The sequence below is a fragment of the Haemorhous mexicanus genome, chromosome 3, assembly GCF_027477595.1.
Source record: "Haemorhous mexicanus isolate bHaeMex1 chromosome 3, bHaeMex1.pri, whole genome shotgun sequence".
Lineage (NCBI taxonomy): Eukaryota > Metazoa > Chordata > Aves > Passeriformes > Fringillidae > Haemorhous > Haemorhous mexicanus.
Window position 1 is genome coordinate 29420409 of NC_082343.1, and position 20689 is coordinate 29441097.

The 20689-nt window shown below is 36.3% G+C and overlaps 1 protein-coding gene across 2 annotated transcripts in view; it reads right to left on the minus strand.

Annotated features, from left to right (window-relative positions):
• BABAM2 (BRISC and BRCA1 A complex member 2) overlaps nucleotides 1-20689 on the minus strand; it is a 160965-nt gene that overhangs the window by 123072 nt on the left and 17204 nt on the right. For both annotated transcript variants that reach the window (XM_059841228.1, XM_059841230.1), the window contains 2 exons: nucleotides 17072-17148; nucleotides 4838-4932 (listed from right to left, as the gene is read on the minus strand). In XM_059841228.1, the coding sequence (XP_059697211.1) occupies nucleotides 4838-4932; nucleotides 17072-17148 (172 nt within the window). The remainder of the gene's footprint in view (nucleotides 1-4837; nucleotides 4933-17071; nucleotides 17149-20689) is intronic.

The following is a 20689-nucleotide window of genomic DNA, read 5'->3' on the forward strand; positions in this document are numbered from 1 at the left end:
ATATATATATATATATATATATATATACACATATATACACACATATACACACATGAGTGCATGCATACCTGCATTCCCCATATATACAAATAAGTAGGATCAATAGAGAGGGACAGGAATAAAAAGGTTTCAGAATTAATGCTTGTTTCAGAAAATTAAATGTTAAATAACATGGGATTATAAATAATAAAAACATATATTGACATATAAAGTCAAGACTGAAAAATGAACACAATAAATGGGAATATAAAGTAGTTCAAAATAAAGAAAAAAAACCTTCTAATGAATTGAAGGATCCAATTCTGCATTCTGTTTCACTTAAACTCCCCAAGTTCAACTGAAGCTGAAGTAATTTAAGGCTTTCATTACAAGAGCAGCAGGTTAGGGGGTCCAAGAATGAAATCTGCTGCTGCCATTTGAAATAGAGCACACAAAAGAGTTAAAGAGGTTGAACTCAACCATGCATTTCTCAGACAAGCAGAACCCACTGCTGTGGCTTTATATTTTAAAATCACACTCCAAAACCAGTGAACTCATTGCCCTTATGGGGGGCTCTCACACTAGAACACATAACAGCTGAATCCTTGCTAACAATACAACTGACAGACCTTTTAGAACAAAATAGTTCAAACAGCATTAGTTAAAATAAGGGGTATTGAGCTTTTTTAGAGCTACTGTGAACAGGGGGACAACTGACGCCGTTAAACATGTGTCTCATGCACCTGAGTAAATAAATAAAAATTAATGGAAGAGAGGGATATTTAAAGGATCTCTTCACTACCCATTAAAAGCTAACTCAGCAACCAACAGAAATAATGATTAAGACTTTGAATAGAGACACATAAAAAAATACAACCTTCACGATAGTTCTCATATAGCCAAATGAGTCTAATAAGCACAAATACAAGAACTTAAAAACAAACATTGGTCTACACAAGATATAGAGTGTGACAGCCAATACACTTGAGTAGCACAATGAGATGAATTAACTCCACAGTGTCTGGAATCTGTACTCAGTATCAACAATTACACAAGGGAAAACAATCCTCCCAATGCTAGGTATGGGCATGAGAACTGCAGCAGCTTATTCTCTGAAAGTCTGTGATGACATCTTTCTCCCATGCAAACGCAGCACTAAGTATTCCCACAAGGAATATGCTATATACTAGCCCTCAAGGACACATTCAGCACTTACTAGGCTTCAGGAAATGCTCAGGTCCTCTTGATTCCATTCCCATTAAGGCTATTGAAGCCTTTTTGATAGCAATGGGTGGGCAGAATAATTCTGGCAAGACTAGCTGGAGACCTGAAGAAGAATACTAAGATACCCATTTCCTTGAACTGACAGTTACCTTGCTTATACTTCTATTGTAGCCTCTTTGCCAAACAGAAGATAATTCAAAATCATTGGAAAAATGGGGTTAACATTTTGAATAAGCACTTCAGCTATTAACTGGCTCACATTAACAATCAACTAGGCTAACATAACAAACAATTCTTGTTACTCAAACTGGCGTCATGGTAATGAGCTCCAAATTAATCTCATCCGTACACAATCACTAATCTTGTTGTGTGCCAACTGAATTTTTAATCAGAACGGAGTGAATCATAGGTTGTTTTTAAAATACATTTCTAATACTTGTCATCCAAAATGAATAAATACTAGAGCAGGAAAGAACTTTCCTATTTACATTCTGAGAAGCTGATTTTATTTATGCATACTATACATGCAAGTATCAAATACATTTGATAGGAAAACATTCTTAACCACAATAAAATGTAAAAATGTTTCTTTTTAATAACTCTTTGAGCATGAACAGCACCACCAACCTAAAGAATTTATCCCCCCAACTGTAATTAAAACTGTACAACAAACCAAAAGGACCACTTGCCCTACTGTTGAAGCACTCTGCAATGCTGACATCATTGGCAAGATCAGCATGCACACAATTAGACCCTGTGACCGGCAGAGTGACCACTACTGGTAAGACATGTAATGAAGCACATACTTTGCAGTGCTGAACTTGAGATTCAAGCTGAGTTTTAAATCCAAGTGACTTTAATGTTTGTGCAAGACACAAAAGCAAAGCTTAATTTCAATGAGCATTTTCAACTTGATTCTGCAATTGCAGTATCCATTCAAGAAAGCATTAGCCCTGCTTATAAAACAAGAGTGCTCAACACATTGCTCTACTGCTGAAATACTGGTCTAATCATTCAGGAATTCTCCAGCAAAAAAAAAAAAAAAAAAACCCAACACCAACCCAAAACATGAACTATTCCTCTACAGCACTCACTTTTTAGAATGCACTATTTCAGGAATCTTGCTTTAGCTGTCTGGCTAACAGCTGCTTAACTGAAGCTATTACCATGCTCAGATGAAAACCTAACTGAAAGCTCTGCCCATGGCCATGGAAACTGAAACAATCTGCAACACAGCCATTCAAATGTCTTTGGGGATGCCTACTGACAGCCTCCATTAGAGCCACACAAGCTTGAGGAATCTGGAGTACCTGGTTCTCCTTTCATGCTAAGCATAATGCCTGACTCAAGCCATCTAACAACATGTGATGACTTCTTAAAAAACAAGACACTCAGACAGATGAGACCAGTGCATACAGGCTCAATGTCAGAATTCCCACAGATCTGATGGCACATATTGCTTACTTTGAGACTGTGCTCCTCATTGAATAACATCTACATGCTTTTGTGCATGGTAGATTGTCTTTGGATTGCCAGGAACTGTTGCATCAGAAGTATTTGAAGACTACCTAAGATTAAGAGCACTGAATTATGGTCAATGTGCTAATCAGTATTTGACTTCTAGTCAGTAGACAGCTATGTTAACATATTTAAGAATTCTGCTAATATCTTAGCATTCAATTAAAATTATCCTCACTAAACAGCTTTCACATTTGTGGAAAAAGGGAGCTATTCAAAGACTTAGCACAATAAGCAAGTTATTGTTGATGCAACATTTTAAGGAAAAAAAATCTACAAACCATATGGAACTTTAAAAAGTGAATGCAAAACTAAAGGAACACTATGTAGACCACAGCTGCAAGGTAGGAATAACATCCTCCAATACCATCAGAACAAACTGAAGGTTACATTTACATAGTGAATGTTTCAGCAAGGCATAATGACCAAAGGAACACTGTTGGCATGCAGATTTCTTCTTTGGTTTGTTCTAATTACTTCCTAATAGGCTGGTTAATATCTCATTATGTATCAAGAAGCAAATGGCTCTTCCAAGTTGCTTTCCAACAAAAAAGACAAGAATTTTTTTCTGTGATTAGGCAGAAGAAAAGCAATACTCCCAAAAAAAGCATCATTAATGAACAATGTCAGAAAGAAAGAAAAATAAGGTTTTTATCTTTGCAGGTTTTTCCTGTAGATCACAACTGTTAGTGACTTCTTTTCACATGAGAAATATGGCACCATACCACTTCTCAGCAAGCTTCTCCATCTGAACAGCATTTCTGCAAGATGCCCCAAATTATTTTATATATCATTTGCAACTTGTTATTAATTTCTGTTTTCCAGTAAGGTGGAAAGGTGCTTCTCGTCTTTTAATATCAACTATAAAAAGTAGTTGCTAATGTGAACACTTCTCAAGAGGTTGTATGATTGTAAAGGTTGTGAAACAAATGAGAAAAAGTGGAAAATAAAATTGGTAAATAAAGGAGTGTGAAAACAATACTAGAAATGCCATAGAAAGAAAAACCTTTTCTATAAAGTAATGTAAGGAAATTGCTGTTCATCAGCACCATGCCTCCTACCCAAAGGAGTTTGTGAGCTTAACAGAAAAGTAACCAGGAGAAGAAAAGAAATATGACATTCACCTTTTAAAAGTTCTATTAGGTATGCTAAAAATAATTATTAAAACCTATTTTTCTGATCTTTGTGTATAACCTACTATGAAGTGAAAGGTAAAACCAAAACCCAGTATTTGTCATGTCCCACATCAAGGACATGTTCAACCTTCATCATGACACCCGTACCACAGCATGACAGCCACCACCTTCCTTTGGGGACCTCTGGAGATGTGCTCACAAAGCACAAGAGGAGCTGCAGGCGAGGGCTCTGCACTGTCTCATTAGCAACTGCTAGTAAGTTTTGAGAGGTAGAAGTATTGTAAAAGCATAAGCACTGATAGCTTCTTCAAACGAGGCTTTAATACTTGAGGCTCACTGTGACTAGTGAACAAAATGCTTGGTTTCAGGTTGTGATGCTTCTCCTTCTGTAGTAATAAGGCTGTACAAAAGTATTTTCTCATTAATTTCTCATTCTCCCATCTTTTAGAAAGTAATTTCTTTGTCAAGATAACCTTAACACACATGAGCACATTGTTTTCTTTAATGCAGTGGTTCCCATAACATATTAACTCGATACATCCTTCCTCAACAGAAAACAAAAATCAACAATGCGACACCAAATTACACAACTTTATTTTACAGATAAATGCTTTTAAATTTATGAACTTTTTTTTCTGAGACAGATAATTTAAAATGGTCAGCTATTAGACATATTTTTACAGATATTCTAAGTAACTAAAGGAAATAATATTGATAATATTGTCTTGATTAAAATGTTTTAAAATTTGTGCCCCCTCCTCCTTCCCCCTCATTTTAACTTTAAATTCAACTTTAGAAAGCAGTAAATTCAACTTCAAATCACTTTAGAAAGCAGTGTGTTTACACTCAAAATACCAGCGTGATAAAAGATGTGCTTCTTTTTTATTTTGCATTGTTATAAAATTCCTGCTCCTGAAGCTACTCTAAAAAAGCAAAGTCTCTCTGCAAGGCATAAGGTTCTCAAACAGCAAAGTACTTACATGCAAGGCAGAAGGATCTGGCAAAAACTCAGCATCCTCTCCAAAGATAAAATCTGGTGGCAGGTCAGGATAGTGAGCATTAAAAATGATATCCCCTGAAAAGCAATAAATGGAAACATTATTTGCACTTTTATATATGTGCTTATAAATAAAAAATAAAATAATCACATACAACACACATTTTTAAACACAGAATTTGACAGCTATATTACATATATTTAGTGTATATATCCATATAATTTTTACAAAAATTCACATCCAAGATAAGCATCAGATGTTTTGGGGGATGAAGTCAAATTCCTGAAGCGCAACTTCTTCCTCCTCTGCAAGCAATGAAACATGAAATACATTATTGCTTTGTATCTCAAATGGTAATTCAAACACTATTGAGGGTTGCCTCAAAACACTGAGTTAGAAAAGTGATCTTGTTTTAATAAAAAGTACCATATTTAGATGGCTGTGTTTTGTCTGTTAAAAGTCAATTGCGAACTACTAAAGATCATGACTTTCAAAATACCAGAGCTTTTAAAAATTAGTAGCACTTCCTCGCTCTCTTCTCCTCACCACTGCCAACTCTTAGAAGGAAGAATACACAGTTCAATAGGAACCATTCCAACTACCCAAATTCTGGCCAAGAGAAATGCAGTATTGCACATTTAAATGGAGAGATAAAAATTAACTGAAAATATAAGACTTCATCACAGTTTGGCACTGAGCTCTTATCTTGCCAGTGTCACAAGATATGCAATTAAAAGAAATTTGGGTTCTAGTATTTCACTAGTACACATACTTCAGAGTTCATATAGATCAAGAGGTGGTCTATGCATCTGAGCTTTCAAAAAACCCACCCACTGTTCAAGAAAAAAAATTAAAGATAAAAATAAATGTTTCTAGCCTTACTTGTCTACCTCCCCATCATTCTTTATGACAATATGAAAAAATAACTGAGCTTTTCCATAAAACAGATTTATGAGGAAGGAGACATTAGAAAAAAAGACTGCCTACTATGTGTTACAACTCATCTAAAATCCACACAGCAAAGTAAAACCAGCATAGCAATCCTTATAAACAATTCTGTACAGAGAAAGTTACACCACTTTTTATTTCTTAAAAAACTGTGAATACAGAACTGGAGAAAAGCATTAGGTGAACAAATCTTGCAAAGCCACATTGCCGGCTCAATGATGTCACCATCTCAAGGCATTTAACATGACAGCTTTAATTGTGGATATTCTGTAAACTTGGCCTTAACTGGAAGCAAGGATGCCATGAAGATTAATTGCAGGGGATGAAGGCTCATGAGCAAGCAGCCAGTGTCCATTCTGGGGTAGGTATTCTTTACAGTACGGCTCCAAATCACAAACTCACTGATCATGCGGCGAGTAGAGCACAGTGTGGGTTTCTCCTGCCCGTACTCCCCCCTTTCTTTCACAGCTGTCAGGAGCACTTGTAAGTATGGGGTGCAGAAAATAGCAGAGGTCTGCCAGCTAAAATTCCCAACACACTCAAAATAAAAATAAAACCTTTCATTTCAGTTAAATTTCATTTAAATGAATGAAACGTGCACCAGTCCTGGAGGAAAAGGCATACAATTGCAACAGGAAATGCATCTATATTAAGTAAGAAAAAATAATTACTAGATTAGCCTAAACCATAATACAGCACTGAAGAATTCAAAAAAGTTGATGTTTACTAGGTTGGGTAGTTCCTACACCACCAAGACACAACACTTTTCTTGATATTTACTGCAATTAAAATGTCATGTATGGCTCCTTTCAACAACCTCATCAATTTCTACATAAAGAGCAGTGAACTTGAGGTTATGTACTGAAGGAGATTCACCTTTTCCTCAGTTTTTAAAGGGGCATGAATATTATTTATGAGTAACTCAGAAAACAGCACAATGTTAAAGCCTGGCCCATGACTTAGGCAGCCCAATGCCACTCCAAAGGAAAGGACTGTACCTATGCTTCTGCCATGGTCCTAGGTGATGCTCAGTAACTCTTTTAGCACACACTTTTCATCCTGCAGGTGCTAGCTGCATACTTTTCATTCTCTGCATCCCTCCTTTAACAGAGCTGGTAAAACAGAGTAGATAAGATATATCTACTGCTCAACTCACTTAAGAGCTGCACTCCAACTACACACATACTAAAAAAAGCTGCTTAGACTAAAAGAAGGATCAAAATAACAGCGTATTTTTGATGTTACACCTCCATACTTGAGAAGTGAAAAACTGTTACAGAACCCTACATCACGAGGCAGCTTCAAGACTCTGTTTGAGTAGTGAGATTGGCAATAAACCACATCCACCTCTACGAGCTGCACAGTAAGGGGTGAACCTCAGCAAAGCTGCGGCAGTAGGTGCACCTTGGAGGTTCAAGTAGGCACAAACTCTTTCCTTTCACAGAATGAACTCACAGCAGCTCCCAGAACACCATTATATGCAGTGCTCAATGTAACAGTAAATTAAATTTTGCATTAAGACTTTAACATGCTAGGTGGTAAACTTGGACAATTTGGGGTTCAGGTCAGCTGCACATGCCAGGCAATGATTCATGCTGGGGGATCAGGGACATTTGGACATGGCACCCTCTTCTGACCACTCAGCTGTGATGTGTGGTCACACCGAGGTCAGGTACATCATGTTGCAGCTGGACAAACCAATCTATTACCTATCTCACACATGCTCACATTTGTTCTTTGAACCTTCTGTCAGATCCCTTCTTTGACTAAATATCAGTGGCATTATGAGTCCTTATCCACAGTGAATGACCAACTATGCAGATATTTGAATTTTAAAAGTGTTCATGACCTACTGATACCAAGGAATTATTCAGGTAGAACGGACAGAATCCAGAGTAAAAATTAACACTGTGATATGTGATTTTCTGTTACTCATAATTATTTATAATTTCTAAAATTGCTTCTATTTGTCCAGGATTAACATGCCTCAAATCCAAATTCCCAAGTCATTTAAATACAAGTCACTTTGAGACCAAATATATCAATATTAATGCCAATGTGTATATCAAGATTATTTTTCCTATAGTGTATTCAATTTCCAAAAGGCCACATTTTATATAGCTACATAGGTTCTCCAGGCTTCAGAATAAATAAAACTAGTAGTTCAGTGCCTGCTAATGATACATTTACAAAACACTATTGCTGAGACCATACTCAAAATATTCTACAACCCTACGGAAATGAAAAATGATGCCATTGCTCTTATGTTCTAACTGAACAGAAATGTATCCTTTATGCCCTCCTTCCTTCAGTACCATAAGCTTTTAGCCAAATGTAAACCTTAATTTATTCTGCTACAATCAAACCTCACACAGGCTGGCTGACAATTTAATGGAGACAAAGAAGTACAGAACAAAATGTTGTTTCCACTTCAATGTTAACAGTTAGAAAAGAGCAGCGATTTTCTATCATCAGTGACTTTCATTCTGGAAGTTAAAGACAGCATCTTAGTATTAAAGATTTGACCTTAGAACAAATTTTTAACATATTTAAAAATGAAAAAAACCATTCCCTCTGTCAAATCTTATTCTATTAAGTCTCACTTCTTCCATGAATCCAAAGATGTTCAACTATTTCCTAAAACAAATGAAAAAAGAACCCTTTTTTTAACCATATCAGACATCCACACACATCACCCCAGTCTCTCCAACTTTTCTGTTCTGTGCTCTCCCCTTCCATACAGTCTCACTTATGTCTTGCTTAATTTACATACTAGAACAGAAAAGGTAACACCTTTGACCCTAAAAGGCTTAGGCACCAACAAAGGTGTTTGCCCTATTTGCAGCTATGAGCATGAGCTATTTTCCTAAGTCACAGCAGCAAAACCACACGGTAACAAATCAGACACAGATTAAGAGGATCCATCCTAAAGCTGAGTTTTGCTCTTGTTAAATATCAAAACCCAGAGAAACTAAAACTGCAGTTATCAGTTTGCTTGGCAGGGCTGTGACGTGTAAATAAAACATGCTTCATTACGCTCCAATAAAAGGTATTTAAACAATCACAACAGCCAACGCAAATCTGGTTTTATTTCACATAAATATTAACACTAGCCTCTGCAGTAAGCTTACAAAATATAAGGTGCTAAATGTTTTGAATCACAAGTTAACAGTTTGCCTTGACCTACTAGAAACAGCCATTTTTATAACAAGTACTATATTTAATGCTTACATGATATTATCTGTGGCTTTCCCTCTTCAAATATAACTGGGGTAACTAAAATGAACACTTTTAACCAATAAAGTCATTTGCAAAATTGCTGTGCTTAGAGTTTGTGAACATTTACCATTCTAACCTTGGAGGGGAAAAAAAAATGAAAAAATCAATACAGTCCTGCATTCTCTGCTCTGCTCACCCAAATGACATAAATACCCTTTTCCTTGCATCTCCAGCACAAGTTTCTAGTTTTGCATATGTTTCAACTCTATTTGTCCTTTTCCTCTTGATGGAAGGCCAGCTGTGTGGTGCTCCACAGTACTACTGACCATGACTGTTCCAGGGTAAGAGCAAGGCAAGCAAAACCTTCACACTCCTCATTGTTGTAGATATACCAGCCAATAATTACTTTGATGGAATTACATTTCCAATTATCCAAAAATATTACTTTCTCTTCCTTTCTTTCTCTTCAGGCAAGCAGCATTAAATGTTGAAATGTTTTACTTCACAGAACTTCAAAAGAAAAGTTAATTTGCTCCCCACAGGCAAAAAGATAGAAATATTAATACTTAAATCTATAATTTCTTTTAAAACTCACATGGTCTGCTCTTTTCTCATCTATCAAAATGCATAAGCAAATCAACAGAGGAATAAGAATTGACGACAAGTAAGACAGGTATATCTCAGCAAGAAAAGGAGAAATTTCTAAAAGCCCTACAATCACTTTCCACTGGCCTATCCAGTTCTTCCTCTCCTGCTAACTTCATTTTTGGTGTATTTTTCTTCTTTTTTAAACCATACTATATATTTGTAGTACTGAAAAATGTTATGCTAGGAGTTCCACAGCATTAACATCCCTGTTTAACCAAGAGCAGCAAAATTAGGAAGCAGTCCACCAGTTAACTTCCCAAACTCTACTTCTGAAAACATATCTATATGCTTCACTTTCTTCTGACACCAAGAATTTCTAAATCAGCACTAAGTATGTAGAATAAACGTGTGGCCACTGCAACCTAGAATAAGACCAATTTGAATGGAATTTGCCATGAAAGAGATCAACCCATTTGGCTTTTAAGAAATGCAAGTGCAACTTGATCACAAAATGCATTCACAGACAATAAGGCAATTGATGAAACAAGAGACCAAACTATGTGCAGAATCAGTTCTGGGAAAATACAGAAAGGGCTCTTGTTGAGTATTAAAAAGGAAAAACCAGTAGAATTATATTATTCATCAATTCAAAGTTCAACCTGCCTCTTCTAGAATCCATGCCAACTGTAGACAAGAACCACTGATCAGTCTCTTCTATAAACAAATTCTTACCTAAACCAGCCAGTTTTATTGTCTTTACAAATATAAAAGTAATCAGTCACTCACTGCAACCAAGATACTAAGTCAGTGCAGTCAGAAGTATGAAAGGATTTAAATTAACTAAATGCAGACCTACCTGGAATCCTTGTTACTGGATTCCATGCTAAAGAATTTGTTCTGCAGGCTTTAAGTCAAAAACAGTAATCTAACACCTATAGAACCCTTTCCTAATTGGTTGGCAAGAAAGATTAGTTCCTGAAATTACAATAAAACTTGTTAAATACATAACTACTACTACTGAAAAAAGAGACATGAGTAATTCTATTTTGCTGTGGTATTGATGCTAACAGGCTATTCTGCTGTCAAATTCAGGGTGTTTTTGAGCTTAATTTCTGATGTGATGTGCAAATCGAGATATCAGAAAAGGAAAGGCAGAAAAGTCAACTTAAAGACTCAAAAAATCAGCTCATAATAGAGGGACAATTTAAAAAAAAAATATTTGATTGCATTAGAAAAAAACAAACCAACTTCTCAGCACCTCTGCGACAGCCCAGAAGAAATTCTAGCTATTCCACTGCACGCAAGGCTGTGGAAGACCAAGTCTCCATGAACTTGGTGCAGCTGATTAAACCAAGTTGTTTAGTCTCATTTGAGATGCCTCAGGGCACATTTACAGCAGCTAATAGTACATGGTTTTCAGAGGAAAAACCCTGTGAGTCAGAAGCTGAAAAGGCCAAGCAAGGTATTCTTGGGAACCTCAGAGTTAAGACACCTCTAGCTAGGTTAGTGAATCAAGTCCCACTTTTCCAACAGGAAAAGGAAATATATAGGATGAATTTGCAGGGTGTTATTTTCATTCTTGGACAAAAGGGGTGCAGGTGTGGGTCATTTTTGTTGCTGTAGGAGAAAAAAAAAATAGAGCTGTAAGACTACAGAAAGTATGTTATTTTGTAAAGTGGGAAAAACTGTAAAAATGGAGTGTCATTAAGTAAACTGGATCTCAAGCTGAGCAAGAAGGCATCAAGACAATCTCAGTAACTTGTAATTCTGTAGCTGGGCAACTGCATTCTCAGAAATCTTAGTACTAGAATTGAAGTGGACAAAGATGAGAACAACAGATAATTCAAGATGGGATAAGATACTGGTAGAAATTAAAGCCAGGCAACACTGAAGAAATTAAAACAGAAACACTGGGTAGGTGAGAAAAGGAAAGGTAAAGTCAAAAGATAGATTCAAGCAAATGGATCTGAGACCATCACTAGTATGTGCAGCCCAAACAGGTGAAAAAAGGAGGAAAGAGCAAGGTACCAAGGCATTATGGCAATACCACTGTGGAGGCCTAATGTAAAATCTTTTAAGTCTCTTTAAGTCCACACTTGTACATAGATACTTCTAAGGACACTTCTCTTGATGAAGAAATACACTAGGACTAAAAACTGCAAAATCTTCTGTAATTTACTTGCTCAAGAGAAGTCCAGAACATAAAAAAAAAGTGAACAAAGAACCCAAGTAAGAGAAAAGTGATTATTTTAAAGGGGGAAATACTGTTGTAAACTTTGTATTCAAAGAAGAAATAAGTATAAGATTAGACTCTCTCTTGACATTCTCATTAGATAACAAACAGGCTACTGAGAGAAAAAGATTTATTACTCCTGCCACCTAAAGCAAGACTCAGCCAAACTTCAGAAAACATATTGCCTGGAAAAATCTTTGGTAAGTTGCATGACCCTAAAAAAAGACATTTATCACACAGGCAAGGATAACACCTTAGTATAATCTGAATTACAGCAACCAGGAAGTCCTTCCTGTAAGAGCCTCAACCTAAATACAGCCTGTGTAAAATAACCTAATGGCGCAAAAAACACTAACACATGCATTGCAGCAACATACTTATGAGAATCTTAAATCTCACAGCAGCTTCAAAAATCATTTTTACAATTGTTTACTGGCACAATAAACAAGTGTTTAGCAAATTACTTGGCAAAGCCGCCTTTAAAGGGGTAATAAGATCGCGCTGCTCCCTACATTTATCTTTTTGTTTGTTCTTAATTACTTCCTTAAAACAGAAATCCACAAGAAGACTGGATAAAATTACTGAAAGCGTTCCATCACAGGAATAAAAACAGACGAAATTTTGTACCACGTATTATGGGCAACATTCTTAGACTGGTTAGGCATCAAGACTGATTTCCTTCTTTAAGGCCCATAACCAAAAAGAGTAATAATCCAACAAACAAAAATCAGAAGCAAAAATTTAAAAACTAAGCTCCAAATGAGACAAAAGAAACATTCTTCAGGATCAAGGAAACCAATATGGTGGCAGTAGAACCCAGAGCCATAATCCACGCACATAAAAACAGTAAAAATCAGACAGAAGATGAAAATACTAGAGTTCAAGAGGCCACAGAGAACAGTAGCATTGCAAGGGCAACTCATTGTTCAATCACTGTGAAATTCCAGATGACAGCACTCAAGGTCAGAGAGGGAAGGAGGCATCAGTGCCTGAAAAAGAAAATGTGAAGAGCAGAAGCAAAAAAAAAAAAAAAAAGGTCAGATTCCCTAGCAAGCAGCAATGAAAACTTGAGTGAAAAAGAAAAGCCAAACCCAAGATATTCCAAGGATTTCTGGGAAAAAATCGTAATTTGATTCTAAATGGCATGTTTTAATTATAAAGACTATTGCAGCTTATAACTCTGCTTATTCTGACAATTTCCGCTAATATCTGCATTGATGTTTTATCAACTAAGACTAAAACATCTGCAAGAGTTATGGAACACTTCACCTCAAAATACACAAAAACTTCATCAAAAAGGATACTGAACTTTTCTAAGCAGATACTGTGGTCCAGTTAGTAATAAAGGATACCTCTGCATACTACCCGAAGGTAGTTTTGTTCTAGAAACACAGATTCAATCTCTTACAGGGTATTATAGACAGTCTTCCTGAAATTAAAACTCCAATTAAGCACTCTGAAAAACTCAAATACAGAGAAAAGCATGGAGTTTCATGCAACAACATTGAGTACTGGATGAACTAATAAAAACAATACAACCATCTCACATTTCAAATGACAGTCAAGGAAGACGAGGCTCAAGTTTTCTAAATATTCCCACCATGAAAACAAATTAAAAAAATTATTTCCCTTACAGAAGAAAATAAAATAAAAGTGCCTTCCTGAAAACATGACTTGAAGTGCGATGGAAGACAATTAGTGCGACAAACTAGTTTATCTTGAACACTGGCATTGTATTTTCCCCAGTATAAAATTCTGGGTATCTCCAAGGTCCCTGGCTGGAGCTGAGTAACTCTTCAGTGTAACATTCCAGCAGCTCTGCATACAAGCAAACCTAAGGTGAATGTGACATCTTAAAAAAAGCCCATTACACAGCCAACAAGCCACTCTGAAGTTGCAACATGTTTGCTCCTACCGAAGTTTACAAAACAATTATTGTACACTACAGGTAGTTAGCCTTGTCTGCAAGTACACGTTCTCCTTTGTTGAGAAGCTGTGAACTTTCTGGTCTTTTGGAAAACAGGATTGCATTGTGCAGTTACACTTCCCTAAAGCTGCACACCAACAGTTTCCAGCACACTGGCATTGCTACAAGGGTGCCTGTGCAGTGGCAGCGGTTATGATTGATGATATGCAAAGACCTAATCTGTTGCAAAGAGGATGTAAGACAAACCACAAAGGAACTACACACTTCAGCCTCTATTTGGTACCACATCTGAACCCATACACTGGAGATCCTGAACGCGTTCAGCCAATCTTTTTATTCTGGCAGATTTCGCAATTTTCCTTTGCAGAAATATTCTGCCCTTGAAAGATAACATATCTAGCAACAGCCTACAATAAAGTATCTACACATCTCTGTTTGCACACTATGGCTGTCTTCCCCTGCCATCGTTACAGATCTAAACACAAAATTATTAAAGCTTTCTTGAATCTGTTCACATCGCTATTTATTCCACATGCTGTGAGACTTAATGATTCACAGCATTTTCAAATATGTAACACTGAAATGTGGAGGATTATTATTACTTGAATTCACAGCTATTATTAGACACCTCTGAAAAAGATACACTTGTTTACAGCATTTTAAGTTGTCTTTGTTAAAATACATAACATGCTCTGTAGGTTTTTTTCATTTAAATTGTGTATATGATATAAAAAATATAAGAACACTGGAGAAAAAAAACCCAGATTTCTTGATACTGAAATTTAATGCATGTTCCATAATCATATTTCTAGGTACTTTAACTGGACTACAGTAATTTAATACATGAATATAGTCTTTATGTCTGTGCACTGGCATGTCAGCATAGTCTATCCATTTTCCTTTATGAATCAGGAACATCTTCAGCCTCTACTTGAAATAAGACTTACATCTCTCAGAATGTACAAACACGGCCCTGTATAAGATAAGATGGTCCCATAGAACATGATAGCACTCTATAAAGCATGCCATTCAGTGAAACATATTTCAACTTGATCATAGTCATCAAACAAGACTGAAGTGGAATCTACTACACATTACAGAACACATCAAGATTCAACAGGTTAAGTTTATTACACATTTTAACAATTTTTAAAATAAAAAAACTGCCCTACCTGGGAGGGCAGTTGGCTTCATACAATACAGCTATTACTCACGAGACTTCTGAACAAATGCAGAACCACTTCTTTTGTCTTAAAATAATTACTAGCTAGGACTTAAATCTTCCAATTTTATTCTGTGAGAAAAAATAATTGATAATCCTCTTGAGCCATACTTTAATACATTTAGAAAAGTCAAAATAGCTATAGTAGGCTGATATATGAGCCTGGATCCTCTCTTGAACACCTAAGTAAGCTTCCAGATCTACTTATGGGAAATACAACGTCCCTTACAGGTGCCAAATGGAAGCCTTAATGTACTTCTAGAACATAAGGAGCTTAATTGTGTTGGTTTCTGTTCATAAAGGATAAGGACTTTGAGTGCATGACACGTTGTAAAAAAAAACAACCAAAGGAAAAAAATCTGCAGAAGTAATATAATAAAATTCTTAATACAAAAACATCTTGGAGAGCTACAGCATGTGTATGATGCAGTCTAAATCAATACTATCAAAGCAGTGTTTTAAATGCTTACCCTTTCTGTTCACACCAAGTACCTGCTCCTCCAGACAGCACATTTTCACAGACTCACAGCATAGCCAGGACTGGACAGCACCACTGGAGACTGCCTAGTCTAATCCCTCAGCTCAGAGCAGGGCAAACAGGGATGATTGTTCAGGGTCATGCCCAGCTGGGTTCTGAACAGCCCCAAAGATGGAGATACACAAGCTCTGAGCACAATCTGTTCTACTTTTTGACCACCCTCGCAAAAGAGTTTTTATTGTGTTTGAATGGAATTTTCTACATTTCAATTTGTGACCATTTCCCTTCAGTACCACCACTGAGAAGAGCCAGGCTTCTTTATTTATCCCCATCAGCTATTTATAAACATTAGTGAGATTTGCCCTCAGCCTTCTTTTCTTAACAAGCCCCAACTATTTTGGCCTCTCCTCAAACAACAAATCCTCCAGTTCTTGATCATTTTTGTAGTCTTTTGCTGTACTCACTGCAGTATGTCTGTTGTCATCTTCTTGCAGGGGCTCCATACTGTTATCGCCTTATCACACAAGTTTCATACCTTCTTGGGGTTTCTCGTGAGCAGCTCTTCAGAGCACTGACTCTTCCTTCTTTACAAAGTAGCCAACTGACTCCAACTCCCTTCTCAACCTGCCAACCCACTCTTTAATAGCACTCTTCTTCTCACTGGGTTCAGCAGTGGCCTGTTAAAGTCAGGCCAGTTCCTAATCTTTGATAACTGGCCCAGCTGCAACTCCTTAGGGGTAAGATTACTTTCTACACTATCTTTATTTTCTCATATTCTATCCCCCTACATATGTCCACGTTGCTCTAGTAATAGGCAGACCAGAACTGGATATAGTACTCTAGGCATGGCTTTATCAGAGTTGTCCTAAAACTATAAATGCCAAGCCTTCAATTTTACTTTATCTGAAATTCTTCATCCTCTCTCATTTTTCAGTTGTTAGAAATAAAAACAACACAATCATTTTTCAGCAGTTCAAGTGTTTAGAAAATGTTACCTTCTAAAAATATACAAAAGTAAATTTTATTTTTAACCTTTTAAAAAAACCACAAACTAAGACAGAACACACACTAAGAGTGGGCAAATGAACTAGTTGCCTACAGGTTCTCTAAGCATAAAGATGATTTAACAATACCACTAAATCAGAGAAATCAAATTCACATTTCTCTGATCTGGTCAATGATACCAGTCATTGTTTAAAGATACCTAATAAAATAGCAGACTAACATCTTTTATCGGAGCTTAATAAAGAATTATTCCTAAAAGAGACACAAAGAAACAACACAAAACATATACAACTTATAAATGAATCTAAAAATGGTCATGAGATTATCTTAGTCATAACATTTTATTAGAAATACCAGGTTGTGACTTTTGGCTTTTAGAACTCATTTTTCAAAACTGTAGTCTCACAGAAGCCTTTAAACTTATCTTAAATATTACATGTTCCTGATGGTTGCGTGTTCTTGGAACTGAAGCGTTAGGAGAAAACAAAGACATGTATCTCAAAACTCACAAAGTTAGACAGACACACTGGAAAATTAGTGGGACATGGAACACTGAAAGAAAAGCCAAGATGCAGTTGCAAGATTTTTTAACTTACATTTGAGTGTTTCTCCTGCATAAGGGATATGTAGTTTAAAACGATCACAGCTGGGTCCAGGGGTCAAGGATGTACAGCTAAAAATGAAGATAAGAAAGAATGTGCTAAGCAGTTACAGATGGTAGCAAACACTAACATTATTCTACAGGATACAAATGACTAATAGCAAGGATATTGTGACTACTAGAAATACTCATCCTTATGATTCTGAGAAAGAAGAAAAAGTGGGAAAGATGCAGGAGGCCCACTCTCTTTTGATCAGAAGTTCTTACCGTAGCATGAGAAATGTTAGGATTTGTGCCAACTCTCTCCCATTTTAAAAAGAAAACATACATGCAAAATGCTCTGGTTTGAATGTGTAATCAGAATGCTCTCAATTAGTCAGTCAAACCCATCAAGTTCTCTACTTTGTATACAATTTTGCAAGTCACAACTCTGTATGTCACAGTGACAGCGTTACCTGCTCCCTATCCTTGCCACCCATATAACTGGGATCAATCTTAATTTTAAGCCACTAACATTTATTAATTTTTTACCTATCATAACAATAAAGGTTTTCCTTGTGGAAAAGTCTCACAGTAGCCCTCAAGAGGGCAATATGCAGAATCAGCTACCTGAGGCTATAACAACTGAGCATGTTATCTTTTTTGGTCTGTGACTCTCCTGTTTATCTGGAGCACTGGAACAGCAGCCGGGCCTCATGGTGGCAAGTGAGCACTTCATGAATAGAAAAGCCACTGGAAAACTGTTTAGTGCTTGGGCCAGAGATAATCAACTTTTTTATAGCTTTTAAGTCACAGATCAAAATTATTGCAAATAAAAAAATCTCAAAATTTCAGCTGCAAAAGATGAAACAGGGACATACATTGTTTCACTGGGAGGAATGTGGGGCTGCTGGGCATATGATGAGTACCAGGAGCAAAAACACTGGAAGCCCTTAGAAGTTCATTGCTTTTTGGTTTTAGGGATCTTGATAGCCCTGAATCTTCTTTCCAGCCTAACATTAATGGGAACTGTACATAGCCCCAGCACAATTGTTGCAAGCCACCTAAAAATCAAAGCCATCCTGATCAATTATAGAAAAATCAGTAAGTGATAAGAAGGGCAGACAAAGGTAAAATAACTTGACTTAACCTACATATAAGATCACTGGTAGACCTCTAATACACACCACTGACAACATATTGAAGCAAAACCCATATTTACTGGGCTATACACACAGCCAAAAGAAGTAAGATGGGTAGGCCAGAAAAGTGTCCAAAATTCTGATCCCACCTTGTCAGAAACAACATCCTAACTCCTGCAGCGCTATCTCTCCCACTGCACAAGAGGCATCAGGGCAAATGGAACAATCTTAATTTTCACTCACATACTCCAAAGGGTTCAGAGAGCCATTTCTCTCAGGTCCTGGCTCTACAGTCTCTTCCCCTCTTTGCACTTGCAAGTTATGGAAAGCATATGCACTAACTTCAGACTGTTGATATTCAGTGAGCTACACTTACTACAGTCAAATTTGTGCCTGCATGTAGCTTCCTCAGAAAGAAGCAACCATGAAACTATAGATCAATTAACTTAAATAGAGTTTCCACAAAAATACTAGAAAACATAAGCAAACCACGTATGTGCAGCTAGAATCTAAGGCAGATACAATTAAGAGCCACATGCAGTTAACAGCCTACACTGATTCAGCAAGAATACACCATATTTTTTCAGTATTACTACAGAAACTAGATAGCTGTCCTTTCAAATCAAAAGGAAGAAACATATCTATCTTGTCCTGTCTTTGCCTTAGAAAGGTTTTTGCAACTTCTTGTGAGAGTATCATGAGAAGCAATCTAGAAAGACATAATTTAGATATAAATTATCTACTATCAGGTATGTGCAGACTTGAATGGAAAGCAAGTTTCAAAAAAGGATTAGTTTACATCTTGCTTCATCCAGGAAGAATGACCTGACTCGGTTTTCTGCTGCTGGAATAATACTTCACATTTTATTGAAAGACTGATGATGGAAAAGAAATGATGCTTTGTGAAATCTGCTGATGATGCAAATATGAAAGGGAATACAGCATGTTAGACAAAAGGACCAAAGCTGAAATATGTTTTGATTTAATGGTTGCACTATTTATCTTTAAATTTCATCTAGGTAGGGCTTATTGAAAAAAAGTGAGCACCACCAGCCTCATTGGGAGTAAAATCAACTTAAGAATACAAAATATTGGATCCCTAGTACCACAGAAACAAGAGAATATAATCATTTTCCAAGATGCACTTTTTAAATAGGTGAGAACAGCAAAATGGGAGTGTCCACTGTTAGGGTATTTTAATGGCTGTGGATGAATTTAACAGCTATACAGACATTATTAGCTACTTCCAAATAATTTCTATGGCTTACAACAGGTATAAGGCCAATTCTAGGAAGCATATAAAAAAAAAAGTGCACCATAAAAAACCCTTTTCAAGTTCTAAAATATCTCTGCAACATCATTTAATATTTAATGAAAATTTCTTTCAAAGTATCACAGGTCACAGTCTGAGACATTTCTCAAATACCATCAAAATTACACTGTTAGCTTTTCAACAGACACAAAAATTTCTGATCCTGCAAATACCCTACAATCTATTCTTTTAGCACAATGGGCCATTTGGAAATACTTACGGAAAGTATAATATTCTTTAACATTAAAATAAAAGCTTTATTTAATGGTAAATGTCCCTAAAATCAATACTAAGTGCTTTTCCTATATTATTATACTGTACTAGAGATGTTTTTAATTTTATTGGTCTAGAAATGATAGAAAGTGACAGTATGAACATTTTTTCCCCCAAAATTGCTCTGGCTGGGCTGCTCAAGAGACTTCAATAACTGCAATAGGCTGAGCAACCAAGCAGAAATATTATATACATCCATTTGAAAGGAGGCAGTTTCTTTTTAGAATAAACAGCAAAACAACAAAACTCCTAAGGCAAATCAAAACTTTGGTACATGTAGGAGCCTATGTGTGACCTCATTTCAACAGAAAGCCCCAAGTAATGGCCTGACTATGGACATTATCTCCTGCTTGAATTTCCTTAACACACAGAACCTCTTAAAATTAGATACATGTCTACCCCTGAAACATGACCTCTGTCTTCTCCAAAATGTAAGACTTTTGTTTTTTGGAAGTGTGATCCTATTCCTTAATGTGGTCTACACAATAGTAACACTTAATAATGACTTGTAACTAAGTATTTTAAAGATTATTTGTTGTCCTCTCTTTACAGGGAATTGACATTTAGAACAATAATACCTGATGTTGAAAATCAATGTCCTAAGCTGGCTCTATCTTATGATATATGGGTGTGCTATCTCCCTCTTTATTCATGGAAAAATATTACATTGGTTTGCATTTATTTATCTAAGTAATATCAATATTTTACATAAGAAAGCCACTGAAGCAGCAATGAATGCTCTGATGCTCAGAGAAGTGATACATCTTAGTCTTCATAAGATGATTAATGCTATACCATAAGATCTCCCACAATGGTTTCCCTACTAAAATATCAAAGAATCATCACCTTGAAAAGTTTCAGGAACCAAGAAATATCGTTAAATTTATTGCTTAAAATCATATTGCCC